General features: G+C 48.0%; 1 protein-coding gene across 6 annotated transcripts in view; it reads right to left on the bottom strand.

The window, feature by feature from the left end:
* Dgkg (diacylglycerol kinase, gamma) overlaps nt 1–24,303 on the bottom strand; it is a 194,759-nt gene that overhangs the window by 148,987 nt on the left and 21,469 nt on the right. For 5 of the 6 annotated variants that reach the window (XR_005490982.2, XM_063270312.1, XM_006248538.5 and 2 more), the window contains exon 2: nt 6,514–6,827. Coding sequence is in view for 4 of the 6 variants with exons in the window: in XM_063270312.1 (XP_063126382.1) it covers nt 6,514–6,580 (67 nt within the window). In the remaining 2 variants the exon portion in view is untranslated. Of the gene's footprint in view, nt 1–6,513; nt 6,828–24,303 lie in introns of those variants that run through there. The other variant, XM_039088043.2, reaches the window with a different exon arrangement.

Here is a 24,303-nt window from a genome sequence, read left to right as displayed (position 1 = left end):
GTCATGGCTGTCAGCTTCACCCAGTAGATGAATGTCAGGAGCTATGGCCCTTTAAAATTCGAGGACCGTGGCTTTGAAATGTGGATGCCTGTTAGAGTCAACTGGGCAACTCCTGTATGTACCAAAACCTGGTCTCATGATCTGTTAGTCCATTGGGATGCTCAGCAAATAATATATTGGAAAGCTTCCCAATCGGTTAAAATGTAAGCCATGTGAGGGCCATTGTTCTGCCTCCTGGCCATGTTCTTCTCTTGTTGGATAATTATTGAAAATAAAAGCTCACAACTGTGGCAAGTCTGAAGTTGCTCTGTATGCAGCAGACAACTTCCATTGTTTAAGGAGCCAGTACCATAGAACTCCACCCAGCAAGTCAAATTATTCAGCAGCTATGAACTTAGACTGCCTGGGCCATGGGCAGACAGATCCACTCCAGCGCAGGTGTGTAGATGTTACAACTGCTTTAAGAAAAATTTCAAACCATGACTATCTCTTAGGTTTTGTGAGCCAGGAAACCTGGGACCTAAACTAAACATCTATTCCTGGCATTTAAGAAAAGTTAAAGACTATTTAAAAGAAAAGAAATAGCCTCTGTTCCCGGAGAATTGGCCATGTAGCTGTGGGGCAGGGATGGTCTGTGAGAGCAAGCTGACCAACCAGAACCTTGTGTTGACAGCAGAAAATCAACCTCGCTACCTGGACCAGACCCTGAAGTTTATAGGCTGTCTTCTGGCTGTGAACACTAAGGTTACGCCTGGAATTGACCATAAGTCAACATTTCAAAGGCGAATCTGAAAACCCATGTACAGAAGTGAAATTCAAAGGTGCCAAACTCTCCATTCCTCAAGGTTTCCTAGCAGTTTCTTGAATTGTAGTGAGCAGAGGAATTGCCTGGGATCTGGGGGGAAGTTGAGGTTCTCACTCTATAGATCTGGACCAAGGTCCACGATGACACCAGTTACCAACATGTTGGATGCCCTCACTTTGGGTGAACCAACCTCCAGGAATGCCCAGTTGATGGGCTAACAGTTCAGGCTCACCCCTCACAACTCAGAAAAGGCTATGAGGTGGAGGCCAGGAGGATATATTTTAAATACCGAAAATGACTGTAGGTAATTCCTGATTGAGGAGTGGTGGAATAGGGGACACCAAGAGAAGGCTGGGAGGTACAAATAATCCTTGCAATTCTTCCGAGAAGCCAAGAACAACCAAAGCAGGGCTTTCTGCAGGGGTTGGAAGAGGGAAGATGTTACCATAGTAATTCCAGTGCCAGGAGCCCGTGTAGTCACTTCAGTAAGGAGGAATCAGACCACAGAGCAGGATGGGAGAGATGTGGGGAAGCCTGGTGGCAGCCACTGACTCACTTTTCCACACGCATTCTCTCTACTGTGCCTCCTTATCCATTCGCAATTTGTTCCCAGCATGCAGCCCATAGCCCAGAAGAAAGCAGAGGTCCCATAAAGGCTTACTGAAGGAATGATAACTAGAAAAGAGATCAGTAGGAGAGGCCATGCCTGTCCCGTGTGTCCTATATGCGGGGAGGGGGTAGATGATAAACCAGTGCTTCTCAACCTTGGTTGCACACTAAATCATATGGAAGACTTTAGAAAATACCAATGACTGAGTCCCACATGTACAGATTGTGATTAAGTAGCCTTTAGCCTAGGCAGAGACCCGGCAATATTCAGGGCCTTCCTCAAGATTTGGATGCGCAGCCAAGACAGAGGCTGGCTGAAGCAGTTCAGGTCTAACACTTCCAGAGCCTGTGGAAGTGATGGCTCAGTCACAGAGCAGCACAGAACACAAGAGTTAGAGAGTTTACAGAGAAGCACAGAGAATTTTAACTGCTGAGAGAAAACTGTTGGAGGATGCCAAGCTTCCTGTTTGCATTATGACTGGTCTGAACGATCGACGTAACTCACTCTTGTGTTTGCACTGCTAACAACATTCCCACTTTTTCTCTAAGTAGCTTGGACTCACAGACAAGGGAAGGTGGAGAGATGGAGCAGTCAACCTCTATCTACCTTCTTGCAACCCAAAGTGTGGTCCCCGGACCGTCAGCATCATCTGCAAGCTTGTGAGGAACGCAGGTGTGGTGCGACACCAGCCTGCTGGGTCAGAATCTGCATTTGAACAACTGTCTAGATTTAAGAGCTACTAAACTCTTAGCACCATTATTCCAAAGACATTCCTCCATAGCCTCACATTTTCTGAGACTGTGTAGGCAGATTCCTAATCATCACAGAGGAAAAAGAGGCCAGCTGAGCTCAAAGAGATGTGGATGAGAAGACATCCGGCTCCTCCCTTCTAAGTCGGAAGCAAGTGGACTCTACCCTCTACAGGGCCAGACTGTGTGAGCATTTGATGATGTCACGCCCCCCGCCCCCGTGGCTAGCATTACTAACATTGGGGTATCCCTGATGCTTACTTAGATCCCACACTGTTCTATAACTCAAGCCTGCACAGGTTCTCTGACTCCACAAGCAACGCTGAAAGGTTTCGGACTGTATCTGCTTGAAGTTAAACACTTCGCTTCCACCTAATTCTAACAAAACTCAATTCCTAAGAACACAACACATTGGTTCACTGTTTTCAATTTAATTCATATCAAATTTTCTCTAATTTAATTCATATCAATCTCTATCTATCTATCTATCTATCTATCTATCTATCTATCTATCATCCATCCATTTATGTATTGGATTGATTATCTCTAGTAGACACCTAATTTCTTGAAGTCAGGCTGAAACAGAAGGAACTTGCCTTCCATTTATTGGCTTGTTTGCGACATCAAGACAGAGCTATGCAGAGTTCAGGCTGGCCTGAACTCAGCTATGTCACCAAGACTGGCGTTCATCTTGCCATCTTCCTGTAGCCACTTCCTGAGAGTCAGGGCTACAGTTGGCTTTTATTTTGTAATAAAAATTTCTTAACAGCACAGTAGCTTCTTGATAAAAGCCCTTTACAGTTGCCTCACAGCAAACGTACTCTCTAGCACAGATGTGTGTCCCTGTGGGGCTGACTTCATGCTTCCAGGAACAGCTTTCAGATGGCGTCTCCTACCAGAAGGCCTCCGGAGAAGGTGTGAGTTTACGTAACACAAGTGGAGAACACCTCTTCCCTAGCCCCACCCATGAAAGAGCTCAGTTCCTGGGCTGTGTCCTTCATCATTCTGCTATTGTAAGGCTCCTGTTTATGTGGGTATGAGGGAGTGGTTGCTATGGCAATACGATCTGACTGAACAACAGAATACATCTAAAACTGGTGAAGTGACTTTTTCAAGGTTTTCTCTAAGGATTAATCATTTTTCTAAGAATTTCATCTTTTTCCCCCTTTCCTGTTACAACATGATCAGAACACCCATCCAGCGTCCCCACACATCCTGGATGTTTGTTTGTTTGTTTGTTTTGAGACAAGGTTTCTCTGGGTAGCTCTGGCTGTCCCGGAACTCACTTTGTAGACCAGGCTGGCTTCTAACTCACAGAAATCCCCTGCCTCTGCCTCCTGATTGCTGGAATTAAAGGCATGCACCACCACCACCCGGCTTCCTGGGCTCTTTTTTAACCTGGTTGTTTTTCTCGCTCTTCTGTCTTGTGACTCTTTTTCCGTCTGGAATCCCTAGCTGATGGCAGACCCTAAACTTCTGTCTTCTTCTCTCTCCTAACTCTAATCTCTAAAGAGCTTTTATTCCTTCATTCCCGCCTCCCCAGCTGCTGTTACTACAGATTCCCAAGGCAGAGCTGCAGCCTAACCCGAGCTCCCACTCGTACCTCTATGCACCGCACATCTCTCAGAAGCATCTTGACAAGGGGTCCTGGCTGGCCTTCTAGTTCTTTTCTCCAACTCCTCCCACATTCTACAAGGCTCCCAGCCCATGTCTGAGTGGAAGAATTACACAAAAGCATCCCTGCAGGGCGGGGCTGAGCCTTGCAAGACCAGTTCCGGTCTTCTTAAGACCCACCGCACGAAGATGTGATGGTTTGAGTCCCATGTCTTACTAGGTGAGGACAGGAGCTGCCTCTTCCTCTTTGTTGGATGTGTAAGTGGGTGGGCCATTGCCACCTTTCTCCTCAGCATCCCCAACTGTTCCCACCAACCCTGGGATCTCCTGTTTGCCCCACTCAGAGCTCAGTCTCTGAGGTGCCCCCATCGCTCTACATGTGTGGATAGATAGCATTTCCATCACAGCTTCCTTCAAACCAGCTTTAATTCTCCCCTCTAATCTTATTCCTCGCCTGAGGCTAGATTTCATCCCCACCACTGACTGACTGACTCCTGGCCTAGCGGCTACCTGATGCAAGCCACTCTATAGACAGCCTCCAGACTCAAGACTCTGTAGCACCCCAACTTGCTCTATGGCCCACACATTGACACGAAAGGCTTGATGGTAGCCCATCCCTACATCCTGCTTCATCCTTCTGCTCCTCCCAGCCAGTCCACACCTCTGCCTACCTCTCCACTCGCCTCATCGCTCTGGACCCTCTGGGCCTTACTCAGAGGTCACTCAAGTAGATCCTCTCCTGTGCCTTCAGTTTGGCCCCTGCTCACACTCGAAAAGCCCATGCCTTAGTGTCTTAACATGGGACCTGATGTAGGGTGACATAGCCCTAAGCAGTTAAGATGAGGTCATGCTGGAGTGGATGTATCCAATTCCCTATGCTGTATCCTTATAAAAGGGGGAAATTGGGAGAGAAAGAGAGAGAGAGAGAGAGAGAGAGAGAGAGAGAGAGAGAGAGAGAGAGGGAGAGGGAGAGGGAGAGGGAGAGGGAGAGGGAGAGGGAGAGGGAGAGGGAGAGAGAGAGAGAGAGAGAGAGAGAGAGAGAGAAAGAGAGAGAGAATACCATGGGAGGAGACTAGGAAGAACATGGTTGTCAATAAGCCATGGGCACAGCCCAGGAGAGGCCATTCCTTTAATCCCACAAAAGAACCAACTTGCCAATGCCTTAATTTTGGACTCAGGGCCTCCACAGCTTAGAGAGAATCAGTTTCTGTTGTTCAGTCACCCACTCTGTGGTACAACTGTCTACCATTCCGATTTCTTCTTGTAGCTCCCTGTGCCTTTATATGCACTGCAAGCCATCGTCGGTACCAGAGCACTTTGAGCTTCCACTGTCTCTGAGCTACGTTCTGCTTGTCTCTCGAGTACAGATGTGACCCCTGAACAGGATTCTTCACCACATGGGACAGTCCTTACCTGTTTGATTCTTTTCTCCTCTTGGAGAGCAGATTTAGTTAAACTGAATTTACCCTTGTTCCCAGTCAGCACTGCATAGTTTCTGTAAAGCTATGGACGTTAGAGAAGAGCAGGGACCCCATAATACCAGCACCCAAACTGACCACTACGGGGTTCATCTTGGGGATACATGGACTAACAGGTCAGTAGGCTTGAATAAGAATGTGAGGTGTGCCTACTTTTTGTGGGTATGTCCATGTGTGTGTCCCTGTCCATGTGTGTGTGCATGTGCGTGCATGTGTGTCCCTATATGTGTGTGTGTGTGTGTGTGTGTGTGTGTGTAGATCATATGCCTTCTTCAGTCACTCCCTATATTTGTTTTCTTTTAAATCTGAGTCTGTCACTGAACCTGGAGCTTGCTGATTTGTCTACACTGATTGGCCAGCAGGTTCCAGAATCTTCCTTTCTCTCTCTTTCCAGTGCTGGAATGACAGGCACCTGCCCCAGCACCTGAATTTCCTCTCCTTTCTTTTTCTCAAGATGCTAGGGATCCAAAGTCCTCTTGCTGGGCAGCCAGCAACACCTGACAGACTAAGTCATCCCCCAGCCCCTGCTCCACTCCTCTCTACAAACCGGGATGTGGTGCTTAGGGTCTGTAAGAGTCGTGACATCACAGAGACAAGAGGCAGAGGGAAGACTTGGCGTGGGTCCCTGACTTATGCAGATGAGGCTCTGCCTCAGCCAAGCACATCCTATCACCACTCAGGGTGTCTGTGGGAGTCACATCTCACGCTCCTAGTAGTGAATAATGTCACTTGATGCTGACAGCGTGTCTGGGCACAACAGAAAGGAAACTAAGAGCCCAGGCCTTCTCAGGACAAAATCCGAAAGGAGGCATAAGCTAAGAGTCCAGTTCTGATTTCAAAACACACGAGCGGGTTGAAGTCGGTGGTGGTGGAACATGTTCAACACGCACCTGTTGTAAAGTTATGTTTAAAGGAGCAACCAGCTGAAAATACGCTCAGGATATGGTCAGGTGTGAATACAGGCCTGGGAAGAAGGGCAGAATTCAGCCAAACACACCGTGGGTGCTGAAGCGCTCGCTGAGCCCACCAGTGCTTCTATAATAAGCCTTTCCTCTCCAGTGTGTACTCCCACAATTCTGTGCTGAGCACAGGAGTGACTGCATCGTTATATAGATGCAAACACTAATTCCGTGTTTATAAAGCAAGCATATCCATCAGGCCTCCCTCTCCATGGCTTGCCGATAGCTCCGCCCTCCAGGAATCAAGTCCCTAGCAGAGACGAAACCCTCCCTTGTGTCTGTGAATGCCCGCACTTACATTCAGAGTATTTCTGAAGTTGATCAAATTCTTCTGATGAGAGACAGACCCATTGCCCGTCACTCATCTTTCAGCCGAGTGTGATCGCTTCAAGACCCACGGATGGAGTTCCGGTCACCAGCAAGAAGCCGAGGCCCGGCTCAGGGCCTGGCTCATTACAGATGTGCAGTGAGTGATGCCTTTGGGACTTGTAGGGCACTTGAGGGTGGATGACAGCTGTGGACTCCTCTCGGCAGCTAGTGAAAGACTTGTGCTACTCCTCAGGTAACATGTTCCTGCTGTAGTCCAGGCCAATCCCAAAACGCTGTCAATTCCTAAGGGAAAGCGTAAAAGCCATTGTAAATGAGTTGCCAGGAAAAAAAAAAGAGAGAGAATCCCAACATGGTCTCTGCTGAAAGACAGCAATGATTCTGTGGTTTTTTTGTTTTTTGTTTTTGTTTTTTAGATTTTATTTATTTACTTTATGTATATAAGTACACTGTAGCTGTCTTCAGACACACCAGAAGAGGGCATCAGATTTCATTACAGATGGTTGTGAGCCACCATGTGGTTGCTGGGAATTGAACTCAGGACCTCTGGAAGAACAGTCAGTGCTCTTAACCACTGAGCCATCTCTCCAATCCGATTCTGTGTTCTTAATGGTGCTGTCTACCTTCAGAGAGGTCTGAGGAGGGCCCAGAAGCCAGCACATGACAGCCCTGCTCCACTGTCCGGCTGCATGTCAGACTGGCCTATGTGACAGGATAGCCATACTACTCACACTGGGGAAGCTGAAATGTCTTTCACAAATGGTGGTGTTAGGTTCCCAGAGGCAACAACGAAAAGACCCCTGGCTGCTAGATGTCCCTAGAATCCTACTGGAACAGGAAGCCACTCAGCTGATTTGAAAGGGGAGCCTCCTCTCCCTCGTCGATGCCCAGATCCTATCACAAGGCTTCTAACTTTGAGCTGTGGGCTGCTGTGGACGTTCAGGTCAGCCCCAGGCTGGAGGCCTCTAGTTCGAGAACAGTTCTCAGAGCCACTAAGAGGCTTTTGGGGGAGGGTCTGTGAGCCTCAGGGTGCAGGTGCTAGGGCAAAGGAAGGTGGGTGGGCGAGGAGACCAGGGTCTTTCCCTCAGCTTTGCGAGTTATATAAAATGAGCATAGCGGGCCAGGGCCAGCATTTAGAGAACGAAACAGATCAGTAATGTTCAAAGTAGAAGCACCTTCACGGTAGCAAGCTGTGTTTCACGAGATTTTCCTTTACCATATACCTACCTGTGCACAACGCATACATTTACATATTGTTATTCTGGGTCGAAGATAGAACAAGTTGGTAAACCTTTGGCATTAGGAAGAGATGTAAAGAAACCATCTGCTGAGTTTTAATACAATAGAGTCTAAACTCCGGCGCTGACTTCAAGGCCATTCGAGGGGATTGGGGATGCAAGTGCACTGACAATGAGGTAAGGAGGTCCCAGAAGGGAGACACGTGTAGGATTGACTGTCTGCAGCAGTGTGTAGTCACAACTGGTGCAGGCCAGCCCGGTAGGATGGACTATATTAAAGCACTGAAATTCTAGCTCCATAAGAAAGGGCGGTGGTGTGAGGACAGTGATCTAGTCCCTGATGATCATTTACATGGCTAGGGAGTAGCATGTCTGCTTCTCTGGAAATATTACTAGTGATTCTCTTCTAAGAAGGCTGGGCATCCTCCTTAGCCTGCAGGCAGCCTGGATTCATTTTCCACATCTTCTTACAGTCACAAATTGCAAACCCACAGTCCTTCCCAGTCCTTCCTAGCTCTGTTCTCTTTCTATACAGCTTGGTTCCTGGCAGGAAGCCCTGGCCTTGAACTCTTATGTCTTCCTGAGTGCTCCTGCTCTGTCTCCGTCTTCTTCTGCCATCTCTGAACACTGATGCTTGTCCTTAGCCCACTTCCGGTCCTATGGAAATTCATTCCTTCACAGCTTCTGTGAGTCCCTAACGCTGAGCCCTATCCTCAATCTGGATCTGAGAATTCAGACATCTTCACATCCTACACTTGGGTACGACCCTCTAATCACCCTCTGAGACTCCTATATGCCCCAAATTACCTTAGACCAGCACCCACCAGTATCCTCAGGCCTCTTCTCCTCTGTACTGCAGTCACCCAGAAGAGTCACTACTTGGGCCAAGGCTGAGGCCTAGTGGAAGATTTCCACTTCCCTCCTGTCTAACCCAGCAGCAGTCCTGAGCTGTGGTGTCCATCCCGTGCTCCCTTCTCTCTATCTCACAGTCCTCCCCCTGACCCAGGCCACTCCTCTCTTTCTGCTGGTCTCCCTGCATTGAATTTTGCTCTCTCTCTCCCCTAGTCTGTTCCTCCCCATGGCCAGCCACAACACATCTCTCCTGCTAATAAAATCCTTCAGTGTGTTCTATTGCCTACTCATGAACCTTGTTCTGTGACCTCTTTCTTTATGATCCAGTCCCTGATGATTATTTACTCAAAAGCAAGAATGTCTGTTGACATTGTCTTTTAACACACGCTAGGGGATCGAACAGTTACCTCTGCTTCTCTTAACGGACACTCATTTCACACCGTGTCATGTGTTTTAACGCATGGCCTAGTCTAGTCCTTACACGAGCATGTACGTTAAGAACTGTCGTGTTCATGCTACAATAGACTCAACATACCTCCGAAAATTCCCGTGGCCTGGTAAGAGTCTAGCATCCATATTGCACTAGCTCACTAAGTTCCATACTTACCTGTGTTAAAGGTTGTGTAAAACAAACGACCTGTTACTCTGTTAGCACAGGAAAGCATGGGGCATGGAATCATGTACAGTACATAATTCTCTGTCAGCAGATATCATTAATGATTGTGTTACTGCAGAGGCTGCTTAAGTAATTAGCTGTACTATTCAGCTTTGTGTATGTGTGTCTGCAATGTCTTTACAATGACAAAACCATCTAAGATCTGAGCTCTCAGAACGGGCCCCCATAACCAAGTGACAGGCAACCATGTTGCTGTCTCTATGGAATGGATGAGGAAAATGAAACCAGGTACTTAGTGAATAGGGTGAAGAGAAAAACGGGAACCACAGGCGACTGCTTAAGAATGCCTGTAGGAGCCGTTTGTGGTAGCGCACATGCCTAGAACCCCAGAATCCGAAGGCTAAGGCAGGAGGGTGAGCATGAGGCTAGGTCTGAGCTGTTTGTAGCAAGGCTCTGTCTCAAACAACACAAAACAGAAAACAAAGCAATGCCTCCACGGCTCGATTGCTCCACACACCTCAGAAGCACAGACTCCAAAGAGGGCTCAGGAACACAGAGCAGGTTAGAACAAAGCTCAGCGCAAACCAGAAGACAAGGAAGCCGGCTCCTGGTTCTGCCACTCATTGATTCTTTTTTAGACAATTTTCTCATTTCTTGAATTCTTTTTTTTTCTTTTTGAAAATGAGTGTAACAGTGGGGAAGAAGAATGCATCTGGTGCTATGTTAGGTCAATACACAGACACCATCCCCTTCCACACACACACCATCCCCTTCCACACACACACACCATCCCCTTCCACACACACACCATCCCCTTCTACACACACACACCATCCCCTTCCACACACACACACCATCCCCTTCTACACACACACACCATCCCCTTCCACACACACACCATCCCCTTCCACACACACACCATCCCCTTCCACACACACACACACACCATCCCCTTCTACACACACACACCATCCCCTTCTACACACACACCATCCCCTTCCACACACACACACCATCCCCTTCCACACACACACCATCCCCTTCCACACACACACACCATCCCCTTCTACACACACACCATCCCCTTCCACACACACACCATCCCCTTCCACACACACACACCATCCCCTTCCACACACACACACCATCCCCTTCCATACACACACCATCCCCTTCCAAACACACACACACCATCCCCTTCCACACACACACACCATCCCCTTCCACACACACACCATCCCCTTCCACACACACACCATCCCCTTCTACACACACACACCGTCCCCTTCCACACACACACACCAACCCTTCCACACACACACACCATCCCCTTCCACACACAGACCATCCCCTTCCACACACACACACCATCCCCTTCCACACACACACCATCCCCTTCTACACACACACCATCCCCTTCCACACACACACACCATCCCCTTCTACACACACACACCATCCCCTTCCACACACACACCATCCCCTTCCACACACACACCATCCCCTTCCACACACACACACACACCATCCCCTTCTACACACACACACCATCCCCTTCTACACACACACCATCCCCTTCCACACACACACACCATCCCCTTCCACACACACACCATCCCCTTCCACACACACACACCATCCCCTTCTACACACACACCATCCCCTTCCACACACACACCATCCCCTTCCAACACACACACACCATCCCCTTCCACACACACACACCATCCCCTTCCATACACACACCATCCCCTTCCAAACACACACACACCATCCCCTTCCACACACACACACCATCCCCTTCCACACACACACCATCCCCTTCCACACACACACCATCCCCTTCTACACACACACACCGTCCCCTTCCACACACACACACCATCCCCTTCCACACACACACACCATCCCCTTCCACACACAGACCATCCCCTTCCACACACACACACCATCCCCTTCCACACACACACCATCCCCTTCTACACACACACCATCCCCTTCCACACACACACACCATCCCCTTCCACACACACACCATCCCCTTCCACACACACACAACATCCCCTTCCAAACACACACACAACATCCCCTTCCACACACACACACCATCCCCTTCCAAACACACACACACCATCCCCTTCCACACACACACACCATCCCCTTCCACACACACACACCATCCCCTTCTACACACACACCATCCCCTTCCACACACACACCATCCCCTTCCACACACACACACCATCCCCTTCCACACACACACACCATCCCCTTCCATACACACACCATCCCCTTCCAAACACACACACACCATCCCCTTCCACACACACACACCATCCCCTTCCACACACACACCATCCCCTTCCACACACACACCATCCCCTTCTACACACACACACCGTCCCCTTCCACACACACACACCATCCCCTTCCACACACACACACCATCCCCTTCCACACACAGACCATCCCCTTCCACACACACACACCATCCCCTTCCACACACACACCATCCCCTTCTACACACACACCATCCCCTTCCACACACACACACCATCCCCTTCCACACACACACCATCCCCTTCCACACACACACAACATCCCCTTCCAAACACACACACAACATCCCCTTCCACACACACACACCATCCCCTTCCAAACACACACACACCATCCCCTTCCACACACACACACCATCCCCTTCCACACACACACCATCCCCTTCTACACACACACACCATCCCCTTCCACACACACACACCATCCCCTTCTACACACACACACCATCCCCTTCCACACACACACAACATCCCCTTCTACACACACACACCGTCCCCTTCTACACACACACACCATCCCCTTCCACACACACACACCATCCCCTTCCACACACACACCATCCCCTTCCACACACAGACACCATCCCCTTCCACACACACACACCATCCCCTTCCACACACACACCGTCCCCTTCTACACACACACACACCATCCCCTTCCACACACACACCATCCCCTTCCACATACACACACCATCCCCCTCCACACACACACAATCCCCTTCCACATACACACACCATCCCCTTCCACACACACACCGTCCCCTTCTACACACACACACACCATCCCCTTCCACACACACACCATCCCCTTCCACATACACACACCATCCCCCTCCACACACACCGTCCCCTTCTACACACACACACACCATCCCCTTCCACACACACACCATCCCCTTCCACATACACACACCATCCCCTTCCACACACACACCGTCCCCTTCCACACACACACCATCCCCTTCCACACACACACACCATCCCCTTCTACACACACACACACCATCCCCTTACACACACACACCGTCCCCTTCCACACACACACCATCCCCTTCCACACACACACCATCCCCTTCCACACACACACACCATCCCCTTCCACACACACACACCATCCCCTTCCACACACACACCGTCCCCTTCCACACACACACACACCATCCCCTTCCACACACACACCATCCCCTTCCACATACACACACCATCCCCTTCCACACACACACCATCCCCTTCCACATACACACACCATCCCCTTCCACACACACACCGTCCCCTTCCACACACACACCATCCCCTTCCACACACACACCATCCCCTTCCACATACACACACCATCCCCCTCCACACACACACCATCCCCTTCCACATACACACACCATCCCCTTCCACACACACACCGTCCCCTTCTACACACACACACACCATCCCCTTCCACACACACACCATCCCCTTCCACATACACACACCATCCCCCTCCACACACACCGTCCCCTTCTACACACACACACACCATCCCCTTCCACACACACACCATCCCCTTCCACATACACACACCATCCCCTTCCACACACACACCGTCCCCTTCCACACACACACCATCCCCTTCCACACACACACACCATCCCCTTCTACACACACACACACCATCCCCTTACACACACACACCGTCCCCTTCCACACACACACCATCCCCTTCCACACACACACCATCCCCTTCCACACACACACACCATCCCCTTCCACACACACACACCATCCCCTTCCACACACACACCGTCCCCTTCCACACACACACACACCATCCCCTTCCACACACACACCATCCCCTTCCACATACACACACCATCCCCTTCCACACACACACCATCCCCTTCCACATACACACACCATCCCCTTCCACACACACACCATCCCCTTCCACACACACACCATCCCCTTCCAAACACACACACACCATCCCCTTCCACACACACACCATCCCCTTCCACACACACACACCATCCCCTTCTACACACACACCATCCCCTTCCAAACACACACACACCATCCCCTTCCACACACACACCATCCCCTTCCAGTACGATGCCTGCCGATGCAGTGATGTTCAATAAAAATGGCTGCTCTCAACACGCTCTATGAAAGGTAGGGAGTATGCTGGGGGCGCAGAGGATTGCATCGGGGTGGTGCGGGCAGGCTGGTGAGCTGACTCAGCTGCCATCCTGGCAATGCTGTAAGGAGAGATAACATTTGGTTGTCCTGGCTTCTACAGACACCCTGTGTGCATACACTCAATCAATAAGTCAACACGAATAAGTGTAAAAAAGTAAAGGACATTTAAACAGAGTTTCATAGCAAATAACAATGCCCCCAGAAGTCATAGGTTACTAAAGAAAATCCAGTGGCAGATGTGTGGGCCACTTCTTTCTTACGCAGTTCAGGTCTGGGAGGCCACAGAAGACCTCCCGTGCGTACCTCCCCACTTTCCTCTTGGGTAAAACCTACTGCCGAAGTCCCATACTTTGGTTGCAGGACATAAAGGAATCAACCTAGAACTGGGTGAGAAGCTTCTTTTCTGCTGCCTAGCTCCCATAGCATGAACAAGTGCAACGCAGGCCTCTATGGCTGCAAAAGCACGCACGCACTACATGAACACCATGCTAGGCCAGGTGAGCCCCACGACACAATACTGGCACAGCTCGTTTGGTGGGAAGTAACTGCTTCCAGATTGGATTCCAGGCCTGCTCCAGAAGAGAGAATTCATACCCAGTATTATAAATGTGGTCAACATCCCACAGCTGGGGGCTCAGGTCTTCTAGTGAGGAATCTTCTCCTACTGTTGCGTTAAATTAACATGCCGACCAGCCGCCTTCTAAACAGTTATGTTTATTCCGCAATTTATCATAAGCTGAAGGAACTACCATCAGGTCATGGCTGCTGGGGGAGGGAGAGTCATCTTCTTCACTGGTGTTTCTTCTGGCAAGTTGGCCTGGGTCTGGTAAATAACCCTCCACTGTGCTCATGCAAACGACTCTAATTAAACTCGGTGGTCATAAAGCAAGCCATGAAGGGAAGAGGGACTTGTTGGTATGTGGGGTCCCAAAGGGCACAGGGAGAGATGCAACAACGTAATGTAGGCGAAATGCATCGTGTAAATGTGTGAAATTGTCAATGAATAAATAAAAATGTAAAACTAAAGTCGTTCACTTGTTGCGGATGCAGGAGTGGGGATGGAGTGGGGATCAGCTGACAGCCGCAGCCGGGAGGAGGTCTCTAGCGCCTCCGGTTTCCGAACTTGATCTCATCGTGCCCCAGTTTATTGTAATCTTGTAACTACTCATCAACATTTTACACACTGGCTTCAGCACCCATGGATGAGTCTTGACTAGATGGTTATGATAATGGCTTTATAATTTAATCTTTCATTTTATATTAGTCAACAGTCTAGGTAGGAAGAGCTTATTTACATCAATGTATATGATATCTACACATATTATATATAGTATATAGTATATACTATACTATAGTATGTATTAGTATGAGTAAATATAACATATATAAACACATTTGTATAAGCAGTGAGTTATATATTAAGTACAAATGTATATTGAATTAGGAAATAAAAATTTTAATGATAGTTATAGGTACTCATTTCCCTCTGTGGGTTATAAACCACTGCTGTTTGGATTCTCAAATTGTCTCACATTTGAACAGTAGGAGTTCATCGCAAGCAGTCCCCGTTTTAAACATAACTGCATTCTTTGAGTACATCTTTAGTTTCTGGTGCCATAAACTTTTCTGGCTCATCTTGGTCTTGTCAGCCCTAGTTCTCCTTGGAGCCTTGATTCCTTTAAGTAGAAGATATTTGAAAGAAGGTTTGGACAGTGAGAACATTCATTAAGGTTTGTCATTGTTTCTCTGTTACAGCAAAGGCAGGGCTAAGAGATGCATGCATGACTGTCCATTTGTCTGTCTGTCCTGGTTAGGTTTCTCAAGTTAACTTGACAGGTTATCTGGGAAGGGACTGTCAGTTAAGAAAATGTCAGCGCAACCATCAAGAAGACAGGGAGAATAAAGCAAATAAATAAATTAATTAGAGAGAGAGAGAGAGGGAGAGAGGGAGGGAGGGAGAGCGAGAGAGAGGAGAGAGAGAGAGAATGCTAATTAGCCATTATACTTAGCCTCCACAGATTTTTTTTTGCCCATGTATTTATTTCACACCTAGAAGGGAAACATTTAAAAATGTCTGTTTCACCTCAAATGAATCTTTTATAGTTGTAGTTTAATATACATTATTGTCAATAAGTAAAGTATTAGGGAAAAAGAAAAGAAAACCTCACCACCAGCATGACCCGTGGGTCACCTCCTTGATTAAGAATTGATGTCGAAGGGCTCCGCCCACTGCAGTCTTGGCTGCCCCAGAGCGAATGGTCCTAGATGTGTAAGGAAGCAGGCTGAGCAGGCCCTGGGGAACAAGCCAGTGAGCAGCGCTCCCACCCTCCCACCGCCATGCATCTGCATCAGCTCCTGCTTCCAGGTGCCTGCCCTGACTTCCCTCAGTGATGGAGTGTGGTCTCAGAGTTGCCAGGTGAAGTAAACCCTTTCTCCCCCACATTGCTTTTGGTCATGGTGTTTCATCATAGCATTAGAAACCCTGACTGTGGGCTGGAGAGGTGGCTCAGAGGTTAGGAGCACTGACTGCTCTCCCAGAGGTGTGGAGTTCAAATCCCAGCAACCACACGGTGGCTCACAACCATCTCTAATGGGATCTGATACCCTCTTCTGTATCTGAAGACAGCGACAGTGTACTCACATGCATAAAATATATAAATAAATCTTTAAGGGAAAAAAAAAACCCTGACTAAGACAGAGATTGGAACCAGATTTATGGGGCGCCTCTGGGACAGATCTGACCATTTGTTTTTGGCAAGACTGTCAGAGGGGTTTGAAGCTTTGAGCTGGAAAAGCCACTGCATGCTCAGTGCTTAATGAGGGGGCTTGAGAGCTTGGAAGACAGGGATGTGGAAGGAGAGGAAGATGATGGAGGCCTGGCTTGTGAAGTTTCAGAGGGAAACAAGGCTGTTACTAGGCTCATTCATTTGACTTTTTTTTTAAATCTTAGTTTAATCTAATTTTGTGCGTGTGGGTGTTTTGCCTGTGTGTCTGTGCACTGAATACATGGAGTGCCCAGGGAGTCCAGAAGAGGGTGTGGATTTCCGTGGAAGGGGAGTTATGAGCTGCTGGGTGGGTGCTGGGTCTTTTGCAAGAGGAAACAGTGTTCTGAACCTCCCCACCCTTCACCCTTCCTGCTACCTCAGCTAGGGCTGAAGAGTCCACAGTGACAAAGGAGAAATCAGCACCAGTGGGGGGGTGTGCCCTCTGCTTTAGTGGGAGAATCGATAACTGTCATCAAGAATCACCATGGCTATGGAGAAACCGAAATCCTTGAGGCGAAACCTTCTGGGACTCTTCCCTCAGGATGAGCACAGAGACACTGTAGTGCAGGGTGGCCAAGGCTGCATCGCACACCGGCAGCCGAACTGAGTAATGTGTAAGAATGAGCCGGGCAGTACTGGTTTTGAAGGCAGGAAGTGGGCTGTGGAGAGCAGCTGAGGTTGGGCACTGGGTGGCAGGGCTGGAGTTCCTGAGGCCCAGTGAGAGCCTTGGGGAGGGTGTGGTCTCAATTGCAGGAAAGATCCCAAAAGAACGGAGATGCCAGTACCACAGAATGGCTGTCAAGGACAGCATCAGCTGTGGATTGGAGCTGGCTCGAACCTATGAGACAAGCGAGTGTCCTCTGGAGGAGGGCAGAGAGATGGTGGAGCTGGCCAGGCTCCTTGGAGCCCAGAGGATCATGAGTGGTTCTCAGGTGTCAAGCACTGAGCTTTCTTCAGGGATGGAATTTGGTTTAGTTTTGATTGCAACTGTGTCTGAGTTTGCCTCTCCTGGGATGAGAAGTGTGTAACTTATTTTTTATTTTGTAGGAGTCCACAAGTAAGAGACTTCGGATTTCTAGAGGGTTTTTTCTTTCATACTTTAAAGAAGCTGAACTTTGAAAGAGTCTAGGACATTTAATATTATTCTATGGTTTATAAGACGAATATTAATAGAAGACCTTGAGGGTTAGCAAGAAGGGAAAGGTGATGGTTGACTAGTAGCATTCTGGAGTGTGGCACTGGCAAGGGGTTAATTGCCTGGTTTATTCTGTTGTCAACTGGCATAAGCTAGAGTCATCTGGTAGGGGTGTGGGCAAGCCTGTGGGAGATTTTCTTGTATTTCCTAGGTAGCAGAAGGAAGCAGGGTGAGCAAGCCACGAGGAGAGAGCCAGTCAGCAGTGCTCCTCCATGGCCTGCCTTTTGATTCTTGTCCTGAGGTCCTGCCCTGACTGGATGGAGTGAGAGTTCCAAGATGAAACAAACCTCTTTTCCTCATCATTTCTGGTTGTGGTGCTTTATCCCAACAACAGAAGCTCTAATGCAAGATGCCATCTGTCTGCCTGCCTATCACTGGAGTTCACACTCAGGCCTCCAGCAACACTATCTGTCTGTCTGTCTGTCTTTCACTGGAGTTCACACTCAGGCCTCCAGCAACACTATCTGTCTGTCTGTCTGTCTTTCACTGAAGTTCACACTCAGGCCTCCAGCAACATTATTTGTCTGCCTGCCCATCACTGGAATTCCCACTCAGGCCTTCAGCAACACTATCTGTCTGTCTGTCTTTCACTGACGTTCACACTCAGGCCTCTAGCTCTGGTCCCACATGGTCCTTCCTTTTGCAGCTTTCTTTCATCCAAGATTTTAAGTCTTTTTCTCACAGAAGTTCTTTCCTTCATCTACAGTATACTAACTTGTAAGGCTCTAAAACACAGGGGCCTTCCTTGTGGAATTGCTAGGCCTCACTGCTGTGGGTTCGTGACTCGTCCAAGCTTCTTTTGTTTATCCAAACAGATCTCAAAAATACTCTTTCCAAAGCGGCTCTGAGAGAGTCTGCACCATTCCCATTACTTTCTGTTTGCCTGTTTTTTTCCATGGAATCTTCTTTGGGGTGGGGTTCCAAGGGCCAAACTGCATAGGGTGCACCCGGAGAAGCCTGGCACCTTGGTTCTGTCTGCTGTTTCCTGCCCACCTCTTCCTCATCCAATTTCCACCCACCCTAAGAGTTTTTACTTTACTTTTTGGTTTTTGTTTTTGTGGGTTTAACTTTGCACAAGAGCAAGTGAGGAGAGCCTCATTTCCCCTTCTGACACGAAGGTTAGCCAGCACACCAGAGACTGTGGTCTGCCTGTTGTGTTCACATAACGGTGTATCCTATGAATCATCACTCCAAGTCTGTTTACAGAGAGCTTCCTCATTTAGGACCTACGTGACTGAAACGCATAGCCTTGCCTAAAATTCTTCAGAGGACTCTCTCAACCTCCAAGACAAAAGGGCCAGCTTTGGAGTTCCAGAAGGCCCAGGGACCCATGAGAGCAACTCCCTGGGATTTTCATATGTATGTTTCAGTCAAATCCACTTTCTGTTACTTCCTGCCAAGTGCCAGGTACACGATAGCACCGCCCAAACACAGGTTACCGGACTGACAGGTCAGGACTTTTCTCTGCTTTACTTGGAATGCCTTCCGTTACTTTCTTCCCGCAGCAAACCAGTACTCGTCTGTCCGGTCCCAGTTTAAAAGGTCACTTACCCCAGCTCCGGAAAAAAAGAACCAAAAAAAAAAAAAAAAAAAAAAAAAAAAAAAGGTCACTTAATGTCCAGAGGATTTCGAATCTTCCTCAGCAGTTTATCTGCCCTCCTAGCAGTGTTCCACGGAACAGGGTTTTTTTGTTTTTTGTTTTTTTCTTATCGAAGATGGGCCTGGGTGGAGATGGGCGCCAAACATCCAGTTACCACCCAGGCTGTCTGCACACTGGCGCAGACATGCGCAGCGGATTATAAGGGTGCCAGAGGCTCACAGGTTCAGAAGTGTCCTGAAGGAGCCACCGCCCCTGTGTAAGGCGAGGGGAAGACATGTTTGTTGTAATAATAAGTGTTCGTGTTCTTGCTCTCTCGTTGCTCCGCTATGGCTGAGAACCTTGACGCACTGTGGAAGGCACCTCCCTTGTTAGTGCTCCTTTCTGTTAGGAGAGCTTAGGGCCTGAGCCATTGCTTGACTCTCCCGTGGATCCCACGGAGTGCCGGCCCCCGGCCCCGCCCCGTGCCTTCGGCTCTTTGACAGACAACCAGAAGTTCATAATGGGCTGCGTATTCTCCACCAGCACTCGCTCCCCTTCTAGCACCGGCCCGATCATTGCTCGTCGAGGCTGCATTCTGTGTAAACAGTCTTGCTCGACAGAATAAAATTTCGTAGGGTTTTCTAAATAAAACTCAGATTGGGTATTGTCTGACTTGGATGGGAGCAATATTTTATTGTCATTGAAGCTCTCTGCCACTCTGGGCAATTGTTCCAGCTCCCTGGGCCTCGGTTTCCTTGTCTATAAAATGAAGGGGTGGAAATAATTGTTTCTAACGCGCATTTCTCGCTCCGTGGTTTTTGTATACTGGCTCAAACTCATTTGCTCTGTACAGATGTCAACATGGAATTTATAAGTTAAAAGGAGACAGCAGTTCAACGTGTATTGAATTGCACCCCAGGTCTCAGTATTCATCAGAATGAATCAGTCATACCCAATTACTCAGGAACAAACAGCCCTTCATCTCCCTTTCGCTCTCCAAAAACAAAAAACAAACAACAACAACAAAAAAAACCCAAACAACAAAACAAAACAAAACAAAACAAACATCAGTGAGTGAAGATGCCATAGCTTGGGGGAACCTTACTTATGAGCCTATTTTTATGATAGAAAAATGACTAGAGAGATAAAGGTTTTTTTGTCTTCTCAGACTTTGGACAAGGTCAGATTTCGATGACTTTCTCTACATTAGCTTTTAATCTTGCTTATTTCACCTTCAACCTTGACTCCTACACAGCTGCCTTACTTAGATCTTTCTATTGCTGTGATACACCATATAACCAAAATCAACTTGGCAAGGAAAGGGTTTATTTTATTTCATAGCTTATAACCCATCATACAGCGAAGTCAGGACAGGAACAAAAGGCGGGAACCTGGAAGCAAAAACTGATGCGGAGGCCATGGAACAATGCTGCTGACTGGCTTGCTCCCCATGGCTCACTCAGCCTGCTTTCTTATAGAACTCAGGACCACCAGCCCAGGGATGGCATCAACCACAGTGGGTTAGGTCCTCCCATGTCAATCATCAGTCAAGACAATGCCCCACAACCTTGTCCACAGACTAATTTGTGGGGATATTTTCTTAATTGAGGTTCCAAAATGACCATGGCTTGAGACAAGTTGACCTAAGAATTAGCTAGTATACTAGCAATTCAGTTCAGTTAGCTGCACTAAGAAGGTCCCTTAAAATGCTCATCCCAGATAGGAATAGCATCTTTGCCCTTCATCGGCACTGGGGGTAGTGGGTGAGGGTTGGGGGGACTTTTTTCTACTGCAGTTCTTACCACACTGAATGAAATTCAACAAATATCTCTCTCCTACGAGGGTTTGAATTCCTTCAGGGAAGAAAAAAAAAATCACCTGTTCACTTAAGCTCTAGCTTCAAGATTTATGGAGTATCCTGACCATTTAAAAAGTGGTTTTCAGCCCTCCTCCCCTTTTAAATGAGAAGATTTGCAAGGAACAAAAGATCTTACCATATCTATCTGCACATCTTTGAGAGAGAGAATAGAATGATAAAGAATTGAAGAGACAAAGAGACACAAGTTGGAGTAAAATTGTTTATGATCTCACTTAGGAGCTGCTAACCTTACAATAAAAATGCACTTATACATAGTTTTGTATTAAAATAATGAGCTATGAACTTGTAGGATATCAGGGCTATTATCTTGCCAACGTAACTTAGTTATCTGTTATGTTTACCTCCATAGTACGTATCAAGGTAGTTCTATATGTGTCTGGTTGTGTGTATCAAGATAAGTGGTTAAGTTGCTTGACTCACCAATGAATTGCTGCTATCCTCACAGTCTTGATAGATTGGTGTCCCCCACTAACCACTCGTCCTGGTATTTTAGAGCCTTTGAAGTCTAGACTGTGCCTGTAACCTACTTTAACCACAAAGTCACAGAGACAACATTGTGACTATCAGGTTGAAGCTCTGACCCGAGCCAGTGCCTTTCATTTTTGCTTTATTGAGATTACCAAACCTCTTTGGAAGAAGTTCAGCCACACAGGGTTGGAGATAGCCCATAGAGACCACATGGGAAGACCACAGCACAGGGTGAGGCTTACCATTACACAGAAAACCAAGGAACTCAGATGACAATGAAACCGGAAGACCCCAGTCAAACCACTCACTGAGTCACAAAAGCCATGGTGCTAAGCGTGCCAGGCAAGGTGCCATCTTGGATTCTGTAGCGTTAACAAGAACCACACAGAGCAAAGACAATGGGTTCCCTCTGACCCTTGTCTGCATCCCCAGTGCATATGATTGTGTGGATTAATAAAGTGACTGTTGAGTCACTAAGTTTTGGGGTAGTTAGTTGCACAGTCACAGGTAACCAAACAGCTCTACAAGCAATTTTGGGTGCAAATTTCCCATGTATTTTCTCGGTATGGATTTGCATGGTTGATCTCAAACTGCAACTAGTTTGTGTCTTAAAACCTACTAACTGGAAAATGGCAGACTAAAAATAACTTTGATGCAAATATCACCACGTGTAGCAGGGTTAGCTCACTCTCCTTCCCTGACTCAATGACAGCTATGAAGCCAAGGGAGCTATAATTCCTAATTTAAAAGCAACCATATAAATAGCTGAAAGCCACAAACGACTTAGAGCAGAACTGACGTCGAAACGATACCAGTGTGGTCTTCCCAGGTCACAGGATTTGAGGTAAGTGTCAGTGTGGGGGCAGGAGCTCTGGAGCCTTCAGACGGAGCTTAAGTTCACAGAGAATTGAATTAGAGCCGCCAGGGAACTTAGTAATGAGCTAATTTGGGTTCATGAATAACAAATAAGAGTAATATCTAAGAAATTCATTTAGTAGCATGTCAGCATAGAGCCCCAACACACATGCACACACAGAGACACACACAGACACACACACACCACAATACACACACACACATACTCACTCACACACACACACCACACATACACACACATGCACACACCACACACACACACATACTCACTCACACACACACACCACACATACACACACACATGCACACACCACACACACATATACTCAGACACAGACACACAGACACACATACCACACACACACACATGCACACACACTCACACACACACCACACATACACACACTCACACACAGACACACAGACACACACACCACACACACACATGCACACACCACACACACCACACACATGCACACACCACACACACACATGCACACACCACACACACACACATGCACACACCATACACACCACACTCAAACACACACACACCACACACACACACCACACACATGCACACACACCACACACACATGCACACACACACATGCACACACACACACACACACCCTAGGAATTTTGGAATTACGTGCTACTCAGGAAATCCAGACTGGACTTCCATTTGAGGAGCATGTTGTACTATATTTGTGGCATCAAGCAAACGAGTGTGGACCTGTCAACCTGAACCAAGTTGTGCAGGTACAGGTGGGATCTGAGAGCTGGTCTGGTCTCCAGGAGAGCTTTCATTTTTTGGTGGGGGGAGGGTAGAAGCTGATACTCCCAGGGGCTCTCTTTGAGAGTGTGGGTACCCCAAAGGCATCACACTTTAAGGGCTGGTCATTAATTTGTTTGCGAACTTGTTCAACAAACCATTTTAACAACACATGACAATAGCTGTAACCCCCAGAAACAGCCTACTGCACATCCCCTGCCTTTCTCATTCTATCTGTAACAGGCACCAAGCCCTGCATGAATGCCATTTTTATGCCGGTTTTAGAGCGGTTGAGACAGGCCAGAGTTTTCCCTCTAGTGAGTGACAGGACAGGACAGAACCCTAGTCTGCTTAGTTTCAAGGCTCACCATCTCTCCTTTCTACCTCTGGGTGAATAGGTTTTGGGTGGGTACCCAAGCAGCTGGGTTAGTGCAAGGTGTTGATGCCATCAACCAAGCCATGTTCAGAGATCCAGTAACCTCACATCCATGTGGAGAGGTAGACCAGAGGTGAAACCACAGGAGGCTTTCGGAGGGCTGCTGTCAGTAAAGAGGGAAAACTATAGCACACGTGACACAGAAATGCAGTAGGATGCAAAATATGCAGGGAGGGGTTGGGGATTTAGCTCAGTGGTAGAGCGCTTGCCTAGGAAGCGCAAGGCCCTGGGTTCGGTCCCCAGCTCTGAAAAAAAAAAAAAGAACCAAAAAAAAATATGCAGGGAGTTTGTGGGTAAAACATGAGAGGCTAACACAGCCTATGACTCTTGTCCTGTCAGGGAAGCCATGCTGGGATAGGGTCGTGAATAGAAGCCACCTCAGGGAAAGTTCTCTAGAGACTCATCAGGTGTCAAGGGAAACTTGCGTCCAAAGCACCAGACAGAAGTCTGGTCTTGGATCTAAAGATGCCAGAAATCAAACCTCGGCTCACAACTGTGTGGTTTGATACAAGTTATTCATAATTTCAGGATAGGCAAAACAGTAACGTTGATGCGTGCTTTGCAGGGCTGC

The sequence above is a fragment of the Rattus norvegicus genome, chromosome 11, assembly GCF_036323735.1.
Source record: "Rattus norvegicus strain BN/NHsdMcwi chromosome 11, GRCr8, whole genome shotgun sequence".
Taxonomy (NCBI): domain Eukaryota; kingdom Metazoa; phylum Chordata; class Mammalia; order Rodentia; family Muridae; genus Rattus; species Rattus norvegicus.
This window is presented reverse-complemented; position numbering and strand designations above follow the sequence as displayed.